At 39.0% G+C, this 14,311-nt stretch overlaps 1 protein-coding gene across 1 annotated transcript in view; it reads right to left on the bottom strand.

The window, feature by feature from the left end:
• Window positions 1–14,311, bottom strand: part of SLC2A13 (solute carrier family 2 (facilitated glucose transporter), member 13) — a 131,273-nt gene that overhangs the window by 15,884 nt on the left and 101,078 nt on the right. Inside the window, exon 8 of the mRNA XM_009996789.1 lies at window positions 4,409–4,534. Coding sequence (XP_009995091.1) covers window positions 4,409–4,534 — 126 coding nt within the window. The remainder of the gene's footprint in view (window positions 1–4,408; window positions 4,535–14,311) is intronic.

Raw genomic sequence — 14,311 nt, 5'->3', positions numbered from 1 at the left:
GGAAAACAAATGATGTTTCAAACTAACCAGACCTGCTTTAAAATCCTATTTTGTGCTGGATGTCTCCAACAAAATAATTTTTGTCTTCAGCATAGAAAGTAAATGCTTCCAGTTTCATGTAATAGTGAAGACTTTAGTACTCAATGTTTATAAATTTATAATCCTATGTATAATCTTCAGCTATTCATCTGAAGACTTAGTAAGAGAAATACTGGCTTCTCCTCTAATTGCTGCTGAAGTAAGCAGCACTTTTCAAGGCAGGCCTATGTAGAAAGATTCCAAATCGTCATTTCAGCAGTAAAATCTTCTACCAATACTTTCTGCACAACAAAACAAGCAATTTGTACCCACAGACAGAGGAGGGCTTCATTCCTGGAAGGCTGCTCTGGTGCAATCCTTTCCATGGTAAAAGGCAAGGTCTGAACACCCATTCTCCACTATACTCAAAATAGATTCACAGTCTTTACATCTGTGAATATACACATACGTTATTTGCATTAGTAAAGCAGCCACAGCAACTTCTACAAATGTACCTGTCACATTGCAGAAGCATCTTTATAAGACAGTGAAACAGCAAAACAAGTGTAATGAACTGTCTTTGCTTATGACATGTGAAAGGAACCTGGCATTTCTAGAAAAATCTAATGCTGCTACAAAGAAAAAGCGTTCTAATAACTTTAACAGTCTCATCTGCTACGCATTAGACATCAAGCAGCACAGTATGAATATAAAGCTCCCCAGAATACTCCCAAGGCTGTGACAGCCACTGGCATGGCCCCTGTGGACATAAGCCAGGCTGTTGTCTCAGAATCCAGCGAATGAACTCCCATTGTTATTTTTTTTAATCACTGGAATCTAGTTAGCATCCAGGCTGGAATGCCAAGGTCACCGGGCACATTCCTGTGATAGAAACTTTCCTGAAGCTGGGAACCAGGGTTTGACAGCCTGCCTGGCCTGCTTCCTTACATTGACCCGGTATTTTAAACCCACTTTTCCCTTGACCAGGTTTCCAAGATTCAGTTAAACTCCTCAGCAACCTGACAGACATGAGCAACAGGCACACACACACAGTGACACAAAACAGCATTACCCATCTGCAAACATGACATTAATTTTACACAGAAGGAAGAAGCTCAGGAGAGCACCAGCCAGAGAGGAAAATGAAGTGCTTCCCAAATGCAGTGTTTGCACTTGTTTTTGCACTGAATGCCCTTAGCAAGGAGAATGCTTCTTTATATTGATGAAAGCAGGATTCTCCATGAAGCATTAAACTCCCATGGCAGGGAAATGGTCCTCTAAGCTAATAAAAATGGCTGAAGAAAGCAAATCACTCAGCTCCTCTCCCGTTACAGATTTCTGTTCCCAAACATCCTCCTTTGGGGACTGTGGAGACCCGCTAGCTAATTTTGTGGACAGGATGGCTTCTAGGCTTGTCTCTGATCTGCAGATGATGTTATTATTTCTTCATAATTGTTTACTGTATAAAGTCAACATCTTTCTCTCCAGAGGGAGATTGCCCAGAATCACTCATGAAAGCCTTTTAGGTCCCCAGCTGTGGGCCTGCTGGTCCTGACAACACACTTTTGTCAAGGTTAATGTCATGTCAAGGCACTACTAGTAGCTTCTTTGCTTGTGCAGCTATTCTTTCAACTGTAAGAACAGTAATGCAATTTAAAGTCACTTCTAGAGCATTCTTGGTTGGCCTTTAGGGTTACTGCAATTACACAAACAGAAGTTTTAAGCTTTCTGAGAGTACTGTGGGAGTAACTGCAAATGTGGGGAAAAAGTAGATTTTGGTTTGTGCTCTGAAAGCACAATCACCTCCACATTCAGTCCTGGCTGACAGATGGGCTCTGCCCATGACCTCTGTCATGCCACCTGAGTTTCATACTGCAACCTTCCTATTGCATCTCCAGCTGCAACAGTGAGATGCTTTTTATCAGCTTCATGAGGATTTTGTAGTTTGATATCCATGAAGAGAATTGCAAGCCTTTTTATGCTAGTGCTAAATGCAAAACTTCCCTGCATCTTGGAGAACAGAGTCCCAACAGAGAACCCTCTGAGCACACAGAAAGAGAAGACACAGCTCTTACTTTATTACAAAGCAAGTGATTTCAGAATATTCTTGTTAACTGTCTTGCAACCATCATTGATAATCCCCTGGGCAGAGCTGGAGGCAGCAAGGTTTGATTGTCAACAGTTGTTTTGTTAACTGGTTTAGTGATAGCAAGGCAGAAAAGTACCTGGCTATGGTGGTGCCCGGGGCAAGACGCTCCTCTGTGTTATCTGAATACCAGTCAGGCTTATGTAACAGATTAAATAATAATAAAATCAATCTCTGTTACTCGTTTTACAGGTATGATCTTAGAAGTGTACCCATGCTGCTTCAAGGTCTCACTGGGACTTGATCAGCTTTATTCTTATGTGATCTCCCTTCCCCAAGGGCCACTGCTGGCCACCTAGTTCCCTACATTCAATAGAGCCAAAATGCTGTATTTTTCTTGACAAACATTTGGAAGCTCTAATTGTCTCCCTTGGTTTCTATGACAACCACAGCAACATAAACAGCCTTGCTGGCAGCCACAGGAGACTGAAATCTCTGTTCTCTCTCCTCCACAGAACTTCTCAATGTAGAACATACCGTAATCAAATAAAAATTATTAACAATAAACACAGAGGTGGTGTCTAGTACACCAGGCTGGCACTAGGAAAACTTCCTGCAAATAAAAATGCATCACAGTATTATATGATATCTGTCAAAACGTTGTCTGTTACATCAGTGCTATCAAAGTACCTTGGAACGAACTGTGAAGAACAGTGCAAAGCTATAAATACATAAACAAGAAGGCTTTCCATGTCAGCTTGCATGGCTGCATAGAGTCCTAAAAAAATATGACAAGGGTATTTCTGTTGGTGTCTCCACGCACCTCTCAACTTGTTGGTGGGTTACACATCAGGAATAGATAAGCCCTGAGCAAAGATCAGGGCAAGTGGGGTTAAGACACTTGCAGAGCTATGTTGCTGCATGCATATGGTGTGATGTGACTGCAGGCACCTCTCCACAGGGCAGATCTGAGATTTCCAGCAGGAAAATCATGAACAAAATGTGACTGCAGCAGCAGCAAAATGCTCGGCATGGCACTTACAATCCAAGCCCAGCACAAGCTCTTTGATCCTCCTGCATCAGTCAAGGTAGTCAGAGCTGCTGCTTTTGCTAACACTCAGGCCAGCTGAGGTCCAGTGAATCCCAAAGAAATAGCTCAGGTCATTCTTCCCTCCTGAGCCAAATAAATTGGCCACATGAGGCCAATGTAACTCTGGAAGTTTTAAGCCATTTAAACTCTTTCAGCCAATACTGGATGGCATGAAGCCAGCTGAACAAACTGGAGTTACAAAGAGACTGCATGTGATAATTACAGTTATCAGCTGTCCATAGATCACAAAATCATCTTTCACATTATTAAACCAGCTTCTGATTGTAAAAATGCCATTGTAAAAGTTAACATCAAAGTTAAGAAGAAAAATAATTAAAAAGCCCAAACCACCACATGAACCTTTGCCTATTTCCCAAGTATGTTGATGCATTATGGCATAGATGAATTATGGCCAGGAGGTTTTATCAACAGTAATTACACATTTTATCAGTAGTAATTATATAATTCTCTTGTGGCACTGAACCATTCTAAACTCCAATCCAAGCCCTAAGCATTATTAAAATATTGAAAAAGTCTTATAGGACATTGTTTCAACTCCTAAAGCCATTCCTTAAGCATAGTCAACACTTAAGAAAACTCGATAGTTGCTGTAATTTCCCAAGGAATCTTTGTCCTGCCTAAGAGATGTGATGTACTTTGCAGCTGCACTGGGGCTTTTCTATGAATGCACACATTTTTACACAAGTGCAATGTATGGCATGATGCTGCTTTTAAGCACAGAACACAGAAGTCTGTGGTCACAAACCACACTTTTGATTATTTGAATTTTTTAGATTTTTATAATTTTAGGTTAGTCAGCTGAGCAACTTGGTTTCTTTAGCAGGCCTGTATTAAAAGTGCCATTTATAGTATTTCAAAAGAAAATTACTTCAGAGGGCTTTAAGTGAATACCTAGGGAATACACTCCACAAATGAATGAAGACATGAGGGAAAATTCATTTTCCTAGTTGCTGGTGTACTTTTGCCACACTTTCTAAGTGGCAGACTCCATCAAACTAGCTGCACATATCAAGGTCAAGGATGTTACTTGGAATAGTTAGAATGTAATTGCCCATTTTTTTATAACACCAAGTTATTTTTTCTTCCAGAACATCCTAAGAGTAACATTTTGGCTAAAAGCAAAATTGTTTGCAATAGCATATAATACACAGTCAGTAGAGTACAAGACCAGAAAACCTTGAAAAGTGACCTACCTGCCCCATGCAGCTTTCATTGTAGAATCTTTATCAACAGGAATACATGATGACTCAACAACACTCGAGTTACTAAGTTTGTAGCAGAGACCACAGTCTGGATCTAACATACATCCATTACAGTAACTGAAAGAGAAATAAATATATATTTAAGCAACACTTTATTCATTTGTACATGTCAAAAACAATAGCATCTCCTAATCAATCCTGGGATGCACATAGTCAAATTGTCAGCATGGAAACAAGATAACAGACACTGCCCAAAACCTAATGCAGATTGCTTTTGCCTTCTTCTGTACCACAGTTTGGTGGCACAGTTGCAAATCTCCCAGTGACACCTGATGGAATGAATTTACATGGGAGGGGGAAAGACAGATGGGGGTTGAAAAGAAAGAATCGTACAGCATGCCTAATAACCAAACTCAGATTTAGGTACATACAGATTTGGGAGTCAGTCTGAGACCACAATACTGTGTCACCATGTGGGATATTGGCACCTGAGTTTCCATTATGTTCCATGGATGGAGCCAATATATCAATGGAACTAACTCACACAGAGGCATCTAGTGCCCCAACACACTCCACCAGCCCTTCACCTGTCACTGCAGAGTGTGCAGTGCTCTTGCAGATCATTCCCATTCTTCACACTTGCCAGCTCTATACAGATACCTCTCATTTTCTTGGAAGTCTCAAAGAGCAAGAGATGCTTGTTTAGGCAAAGTTTCCTCCATGTAGTCTTGCAAGCTGTGCAAGTGCCTTGGCAGTACAACTGTTCTCCAGACTCCAATGCTTGTGCTTACCACATCCCCACTGACTGCTGGGAGCCTAGACACCAAGTGCTTGCCCTACTGAGACTTCACTTAGGTGTCAGTCTAAAACCTGCCCCGAGAACAAACTGAGTGGGATTGAGCACGTGAGCTATGAAGGTATTCCAAAACACTTCATGTGGTGCAAGTTACCTGAAAGCTTCTGGCACAACCTTCCCCAGCTCTTGCAAAGACTATTGCTAATGTGGTGAAATGACCCAGGTGTTTACCTCCCCAGCAGCCATCTCACATTCAGAGATACATTCTCATCAGTAAAGCACCTGATATATCCTAAGGGATAACTCTGGGAGTTAAAAATAGGAAAATGAAAAATCTAACTCTGGAAGTTTGAAATTAAAATTAAAACTTTGAAAATATAACATCTCAAAATATATAATTAAGGTTACCAAAATAGCTTCAACATATACCGCTGTGACAACAAAAACAAGGAAAGAATCCTTTCTGAGGGCTTATCTTTTTCATAACAATTACTTTGTGAAAGAAGAAATAATCTGCTTAAGCTACTATGCCATTAAGAGAAAAAGTGAATGTAACTGTAAAGCAAACTCTCCAGGAACTCTATCAGTAAAGTAGATTTTATGAATTTAAAAAGTCTGAAAGTACATGCTTAAAATCTAGTAATTCAAACTTTTCTTAGTATAATGTTTCCAAAAGAGTTATCACATGGTCAATTCTTAGGGTACTTGGCAAAAAAGAGGGCTGGGAAGTGTTAAAACCAATTTATTCATTTGCATATTCTTACTCTCCTAAGTTTCAGGAATTTGTGCTGTTAGCGTGTGCTTTCTAAATTATCAAATTACTGCAGAATTTTCATCACTACACTTTAGAAAAAAAAAACCCTTTCTCTTGCTTAACTGATAAGTCAAATTCAGATTTTAATAGCTTTTGGCTTTTTCAATATTAGGAAAGCTGCACTAAATCAGATATAAACTGCTGAAAACAGTTTTACAATGGAGATGAAATAAAACTTTCAGGTAGAAGTCAATCATCTAACTCTAGCAAACAGTTATTTTCTTGCAATTATCGATTATGAAAGGACAATCCCAATATTATCTTAGCGATACTTAGTTACATTTTGTTAATCAATATTGGGACAGCAATGGGCAGCAATCAAAACAGTTGACAGAATAGTATTTTTATAGATACCAAATGTGTTTAAGTATGTAGAAATAATATTAAAAATAGCTAACAAATTATACTATCTTCGAGGGAAAAGAATCCTATGTTAACTAACAGAATGCTGATACATGGTTTTCAAATTGTAGAACGTCTTCTACTCAAATTATGCTGGTTATCAAAGTATCTTTTAACAACATGAACTTCTGAAAAGACCCAGGGTGATAGCACATCCAGCATGGCAGCCTGACGCAGAAAGCAGCCACTCCCAAATACTACTTGCTATCAAGTGCAACAGTGGACTTTTAAGTCAACTCTGTGTGAATTACGTTAAATGTGAACACCATGTGCAAAATGTAAAACATTAAAGCAGCCTTCAGGTAACAATCCTCTCAAGAAAATTTCAGGATTGAAGATGCCTCTAGATTAATTATTTTTAGGTTTTAGCTCAAGCAGAAATATAGTCAAATACCCAACACCAGCCAGAAAATCAGCAGGACACCAGAATGCAGAGGAGTGACACTTAGACACAGCAATGAGTGTCATCTTTCTTGTGTTGTCAGCAGAGGACAGCATGGGGACAGATGTCTCCTTGTTCCCCACAATGTCCTCACAAAATCGATGCATGAGATGAATGACAGAACTGAATCCTGGGTTGTCTGTCTGTCCTACTGGGTTCTCTCCATGGGCAACTCCACACAACCTCGTATGGCGTTGGGTACCAGTAACTAGTCAGTTGGGAAGCAGAAGGTATCTTACTTATTCCTGCCTCTGCATCCATCAGTGCAGAAAAAACTCAGACAGTTTGATTACTGATTCCTGTGTCTGCCTACAGGGCTGTTAATGCAGCTGTTCCTCAGGCTTTATTGGGTATTCACAATTGATACTTCCAGTCAGCATCCAACATAATCAAGGCTGCTGGATTTCACTTCATGCCAGATGTCAGAGGTTATAGTTACTTGTAACGGATTAAATTATTTGAAGTTATTATTTTTCACAGCTTGGTTATCTTCCACAGCTTTCCTGAAGCTTGTCTTCCTGGCTGAAAGTTAAATAACAAATAGTAAAAAACCCTTTACCTTTGGGTTAGGATTTTCTGCTGTGAGCTAGAGATAGAGACAAGGCCAATTTATGTCAAAGGAAACACAGAAATTGAAACACAAGACTTAAAGCCCTTTGAGATCTAACTCCCAGCAGACTTAGAGTAGGAGGTTGCTGTTCAGACCATCTAGCATTCTTTTGTGCCCCTTTTATGACTGATAAAATTATTTTATGTTGATTTTGATAAGGCAAATAGTAATTGCTTTTCCCAAGATGAAGATCTGCTTTTTTTCCTTCAGAACTCCAATATATATGCATGTTACAAAGCAGGACCAGGGAGGTGATCCCGCACCTCTACTCAGCCTTGGTGAAGATGCACTTTGAGCACTGTGTGCAGTTCTGGGCACTGCACTATAGGAAGGACATTGAGGTGCTGGAGAGGGTGCAAAGAAGGGCAACTAAGCTGATTAGGGCTCTTATAAGGAGGGGATGAGGGAGCTGGGGCTGTTCAGCCTGGAGAAGAGATGGCTGAAGGGAGATCTCATTGCTCTCTACAACTCCCTGAAAGGAGGTTGTGGTGAAGTTGGTGTTGACTGTCTTATACAACTGTTTCGTAACAGTAAAGAAATATGTGTTTGTTAACAAAGACTAATGATCATTGAAGATACAGCATGAAATAAGAAAGGAAGCTGTTTTTTTAAAAGAAACAAAAAATAACAAAAATAGTCACAAGCTGAGGTGGTTTACTCTAAATTTCTCTATCAAAAAATAGAAATAAAATGCATAGTAGTATCAGACGTGCTCTTCTTCACTCTAGTCCCATGACTATTTGCTGAACAAAAACATTTAAACAATTTGAAATTGAGCATGTATTTTTACACACATGCTCACAGTGATACAGATAAACTAGGACACACAATATACCAGGAAAATAAATGCAGAATACTATACTTACTGAAATATAACTAGCTACTACAGATCTCCTTCTTGTCCTCAAATATACCTTCTTATCAGCCCTACCCAGATATACCCAACTATGTGTCAGCATGTAAATCTACAAAAACACTGATACTTCTTCAAATCTACCCCACAGATCAGTTTTGGCCTTGAAAGCTCTATATCAGAATACAGCAGGATGTCTATGTTAAGAGGGAAATTTGCATCAAATTATAATGGGAGATATGTTTCCTGTATTTTATCATGAAATATTTATATCCATTCTAAGGTTGTGAGCTCGTGTCTTGGAAACAGGTTTCTCTGTGAAGACCCATTTGAAAATTCTCAGGCAGTTTGTTTCTCAATCAGAGACTGTCAACTCCTCAAGACTGAAATACATGAGAGAGATTACTTGGTTTTGATGAAACAAGGCAGCATTACAGCAGAAAGTTTTTACAATGTGCCTAGTTCCCTCCCTGCTTACCAGCTGGGCTCCTAGGCAACCCAACAAGAAGGCAAGCATCTAGACTTCAAATGCTTCAGCCTATGTAGCAGACTAGCAATGACAAGAAATGTCAGTTTCTAGAAGCCTAGATTCTTTGTTGCTCAGTGGCATGACTACAAAACAGAAGTTTCAGTAGCTTGCCCCCCCCCAGTTTATTTGAAACTGCAATGGAATGGGGTTTTGTCTCATTGTCAGATGACATTTACTGACAAGCTGATGGACCAGGAGGAGACTAGATACCTCCTCATTCTGCCAACTCAATTAAGGCTTCCATGCTCTTATGTACTCTACATCTGACATATCAAATGGGAGTATGTGATGTCTACAAAGGCAGAAAGTACTAACTTCAAGGTCACTTGCTAGAAATTTCTTGCCAGCTTGAGCACCACCAGCTTTCAGGATGCTCTGCTCTGGAGCAGCCTGCTTGATTAACTTCTTCTTGAGGTTACAGGTTGATCCCAAAGGTCACATTCCTTCCTATTGCACAGAGAATTTAAAGTATATAGTTGAATTATTAATTGGCTAGTTGTGCACATTTTTCTTGATACCAAAATTACTATTTTTTGTCTTGTTAACACTGTAGTTTACTAGTTTCTAGTGCAATCTCTAAAAAGATTGAATAAAATCTCTGACCTGCTAAAGCAACCCTGCAGATGCCAAAGAAAAGTTCGTAATCGCTTCTTCCCCACTGCTTAGAATACTCAACTTACATTTGGTCTGTCATGATATTTTGTGCTTTAGATTTGTAAAATGACCTTGCAAATAATGACTTCTGTACAATTCCCAGAAGCCTCTTAATTTGAGCCACAAATTGCACCTTGCCATGTTTTATTGAGTTATTTAGCAGTAAAAGACCTTTGCCCGGTGCCCTTGCTCTGCAAGTTCTGTTTCTCTTTCTGTCAGATGGTTTTCTTTTTCAAGCAGACCTCAATTTCTGAATTGCTCATTTCAAAACATTTCATCAGTTCTCACTTTTGCCACATTTTAAGAAACATTCAACTCTGACTTCCATATTCTGCTATCCAATTAAAAAAACTGTATTAATGTTACTATCCTCCAGTTACAGAAATACCAACTGAGCTAGTTAATACATTATGGACTGTGTAGTTCTTTTCCAGAATGTAATACCTGATTTCACAATATTCTACTACACCTGTAGCATGAATAGCCTCTCAGAGTACCAAAATTTCCACAAATACAGATGTTTCTTGGGGATGGACTCTTTCTACTGGTTTTGGGTTCATCAGTCTTCACTGAGCATCTGCTGCACAATCAGCCCAGATATGTGCAGAAGAAGAAGATAATATGTGAAAGACATTTTGCTCATGCCTTCTCTCCTCCACAGAATAAACTCCACCATTGTGAGCTTCTGAACCCACTGCTCCTCTTCTGCAGGATGCAGGTATTTATATTGCTGAACAAGGTTTCTTCATAGCACTGTAGGAACAATAAAAAACATCTCAGGCAGGAAAGCCTCGATGTAGGGATAGGAGGATCCTGCAGTATCTACTATTAGCACATTCCACCCAAAGAAATCATAAGCTGCAAACCACCACAGGCTGGAAAGGATTGTCATACTGATTGTGCTGCTTTCTACTTCTTCCAGCTTCCTGTTTGCCATATTTGAGATATGATTCTGCTTTAGGCCTGGAGAGGATGCTGATGGTTCATTAATTCTTCCTACCTATCACAGGTCTATAAAGCAAACTACTCTCTACACACCTTGTTTTGCTTAAGTCCTTAAGTCATCACGGCTACACCACTACTGCTTTAAGCACCTCAACAGCAGATTGTGCTGGAATGCTGGCACAATAAAAGTGTCCTGATCTACTCACACATAGGTATCAATTGTCTTTTTTTCTTCGCTTATCTTCTTCTCTGACTCTATTTAGGCACCAGTACAACAGCTTCCTGATTTATGCCTGGAACTGAGCAACACAGACAATAAATAACAGAAAAAACTGACTTGCACATACCTTTATTTTGGGCATAATGGCAGTCTCCATAGACTACTTTGCTTTTAAAACTACGTTTCCAAAGAGACCCTACACACAGATACTACCAGCTTCTGGGCAGATCAGACACAAGCCTTGCTCAAACTTGATTAAAATCATCCTTGTGTGACTAACTCCTGCAGACCACATAAAGTATAACACCAGCACTTTGGAAGATTTTACAAAATAATTTACAAAGATTTTACAAAATAATTGTTTCAGTTTTGGTAAACAGCAAAGCCTTTAAAGTATTAGTGGAGATGGGAAGTGTTAATAGATTACTATATGAGTAACACCTTGTTCCCTTGGTAATGCAGTTTGATTCAAAGGTGGAACTGTTAACAACGGCTACGAGGTCTGCATTTCACTCACAGATATTAGAGCTCAGGTAAGTCACTTTTCAGGTCTTTGTGTTTAAATTGATGAGAGGAGCTTTTCCTCATTCATTTTAAAGATGCTTCCTGCATGGAACTGATGTATTCCTTTCTATCCCTTGTGATTTTAAATTAAAGTACAAGTTTTGATTGGCAGGAACAATATGTCAGCAAATGGAAAATTATTACAAGGTGATAAATCCTTGTATTATCTACTTAATGTATTTCAATACTATGTCAAGGTCATTTTACAGTTCTACAACATAAACTATCAATCAGCATTTTAACTACATTTCTTAAGAGCTGGTCGAAGCACTCTCAAGCTTGTTTACATATTCATTATTTTCTGAACTGAATAGTACATTACTATATTTATCATTGCAATTCTAACTCACCAGAATGACCACTAGCTCAGTCACTTTGACATTAGAAATGCAAAATGAGAACAGTATTTTTAAAAATACTGGTTCTATGTTGCAGTGGCAGTATGAAGAATGCTGATGTCTAGTTTGCAGATAAATCAGACTGTCAATGAGTTAACTGAACAAAATGAAGTACAATAGCTAACATACTTACTGTATCTATCCTAAGGCTATTAAATACAATAAAACCAGCTTCACTTATTAGGATGCCTGAGTTTTTCAGGATCACAATTATATACTTCTGCTACATTAATAAAGAAAATACATTTCTGCTTACTAGCTATCTTGTAAAATTGCTATGTAAGAGTACTAAATATTGGTGCTCTCATCTCAGTGGTGTGCATTTGTACAATGAGCCTAGGAACATTAACCATGTGAGGGTGACTAATTCAACGACAAACAACAGAGCCCTTGTGTGCCCAGCACAGCTGGCACTGCCAGTATTATTTTAATTAAACTCTGAAGACAACCTGTTTGGGAAGGAACTTGATAAAGTTCTTGTGAGCAGGTATTATTTCCCTAGGGTATGAGAGTTAACATAACATTAAACAAATATTACCATTTTCCTGTAGTAACTGAGATGAAAAATATTGCTTAAGCAGAACAAGTTCACGCTATGTCTTCTGCAGCTGATCAGGTCACAAGTAGTACAGTAAGAGACAGACACATGAATAAAAGGAGACAAAAAGACCAAGAATAAAAGGCAGTAAGACAAAGATCATTTTCCAGAAATGGGTGAATGATCCAGAGAAAAGCAGAGCAGGATGGTCACAACTTTAATTCTTTAAAGATTGGAAAAAGGCAGTAAAGTAGCTAGTACACATGCCCTAACCTTGGCCTCTTTCCAGAGCCAGGCAAGTCTTCAGTGAAAACAGGAATGTTTTTATAGAGTTTTGAGTAGTGAGAATAATAATAGGAATGGGTAGCTTATATTTTAATTTTTAAAATGACAAATTTTGAGACAATGTTATTTTGTAGTCCTAAATTTACCTCTGAGCTTCTCTGTGGTCTTAATGATACGTAACAGATCACAGCTGTTGAAGAGATTAAGATCAAAGAAAACAAATGGTCACACTGCAAACATCTTATACGACCTCTCACAGGTTAAGTACGGAAATGAAGTTTGAGTTAAGGATGGCACAGATGAGCATTCACCTTGCCTTTCCATACTGAGACACCTGCCCACTTCCACCTCTGAGGCGACAAAGAGAATTCCAGTGTTCTGGGAGTCTTGCTGGGTTTGTGTTACTTCTACAACGTCCTTGTGAATGAGGATTACATTCAATTTTTTTCACTAATTTAGAATTTATTTATTTTTTTGGCTATTTATCAGCTATGGTATTATACATCTTTACACCAAAAGAAAGTATTTTACCTGATACTTGCAGCCTGTTTGTTTTTTCTGCAAGCACATACAGGTAACCTGTACCTCTCCTTGCATGGCCTAGCTTTTCAGAATGTTCTGTTCTAAGCCCTAGGTGCTGTTCTGAATCAGGGCAGTAACCGTATTCTTTGTTTGCTAGTCTGCTCAATCTTCATCGACATTCTAGCAGCAGAAATTAATCTGTGCGGAGGAATATGGATCTGAGGGAACAACAAAACAAACAGGCTGTTTCTTGTAGCTCTAAGGCTTCCATAGAGGACAATCACCTACTCTAAGCCAACAGATGTGCAAATGAAAAGAAAAAATTTACTCGGCAAAGTATCAATGAAACTTCTGTCAGAAAAATACATTTTACTGATGTTTTTATAACTTATAAATGAATTTTGGCAGAGGCAATTACAAGTTACATTTAGGAAACACCTCCATACTCTGAGAAGGCCAAGCTGCAAGAAGGTTTAGGCTTTAAGTGTACTTCAACTCAGAGAAGCACTGAATCACCATTAGATGAAGGAGACCATTTGTGCAGGCACACACATTTAAAGTGGTTACGGTGGCCACAGGCAGATGGCATTATTTGTTGACCTTCTGAAGTCCTCCTGAATTTTGATTTTTCAAAACTTTCTGAGACCTCTTCCAGGCTTACAAGACACAATGCTAAGAAATATGGGATACCAGCAGTTATACTGAAGCAAGCTAAAATGGATTAAACAGCAAGAGACCTCTGCCTTTACGTTACTTCATTTTGCTTTGATTGGGTATCTTATCTAACTATCCCTACAGTAACATTTGCTGCCTCACATGGTGGCTGTCTCTACAGCTACTTCGATGCCATTATTCTTTGAGCAGCACAGAAAATATGCAAGACTGGCATTATGCAGAGTAGAGTTTTACTTTCAAATCCTAAAGTTTGAGAACCAATTTGACCCAACTCCCTAGATGCCACAGGCAATACCTTCAGGGCTAAAAAGGAGAGAGAAGCAAGACTCTCAAAATACAGCCCAGCCTTTAACTTTCCTTTGGTTTGTAGTTCCCATCTCCTCTTCCTTCCAAGGCCATGCATGTCATGATGTAGTACTTCCAACATGGGTGGAATGGTGAAGACATCATCTATTTTCTCATGACAAAACCATTACAAAAAAAAAAAATCATTCAGCTTATTGATCACATGCACAGAAAGCAGCCATACCCATATCTTGAACAGCCGCTCCTCCAAGTTGAATATAGTGTATGGCTACACGTCATCCACTTCAGAAATAATTGTCCTGATTTGAGCCAGGATGAAGCCACTTTTCCTTTTACTGATT

Source organism: Chaetura pelagica, unplaced genomic scaffold (genome assembly GCF_000747805.2).
Source record: "Chaetura pelagica isolate M959 unplaced genomic scaffold, ChaPel_1.0 scaffold534, whole genome shotgun sequence".
In the NCBI taxonomy this organism is placed as follows: domain Eukaryota; kingdom Metazoa; phylum Chordata; class Aves; order Apodiformes; family Apodidae; genus Chaetura; species Chaetura pelagica.
This window is presented reverse-complemented; position numbering and strand designations above follow the sequence as displayed.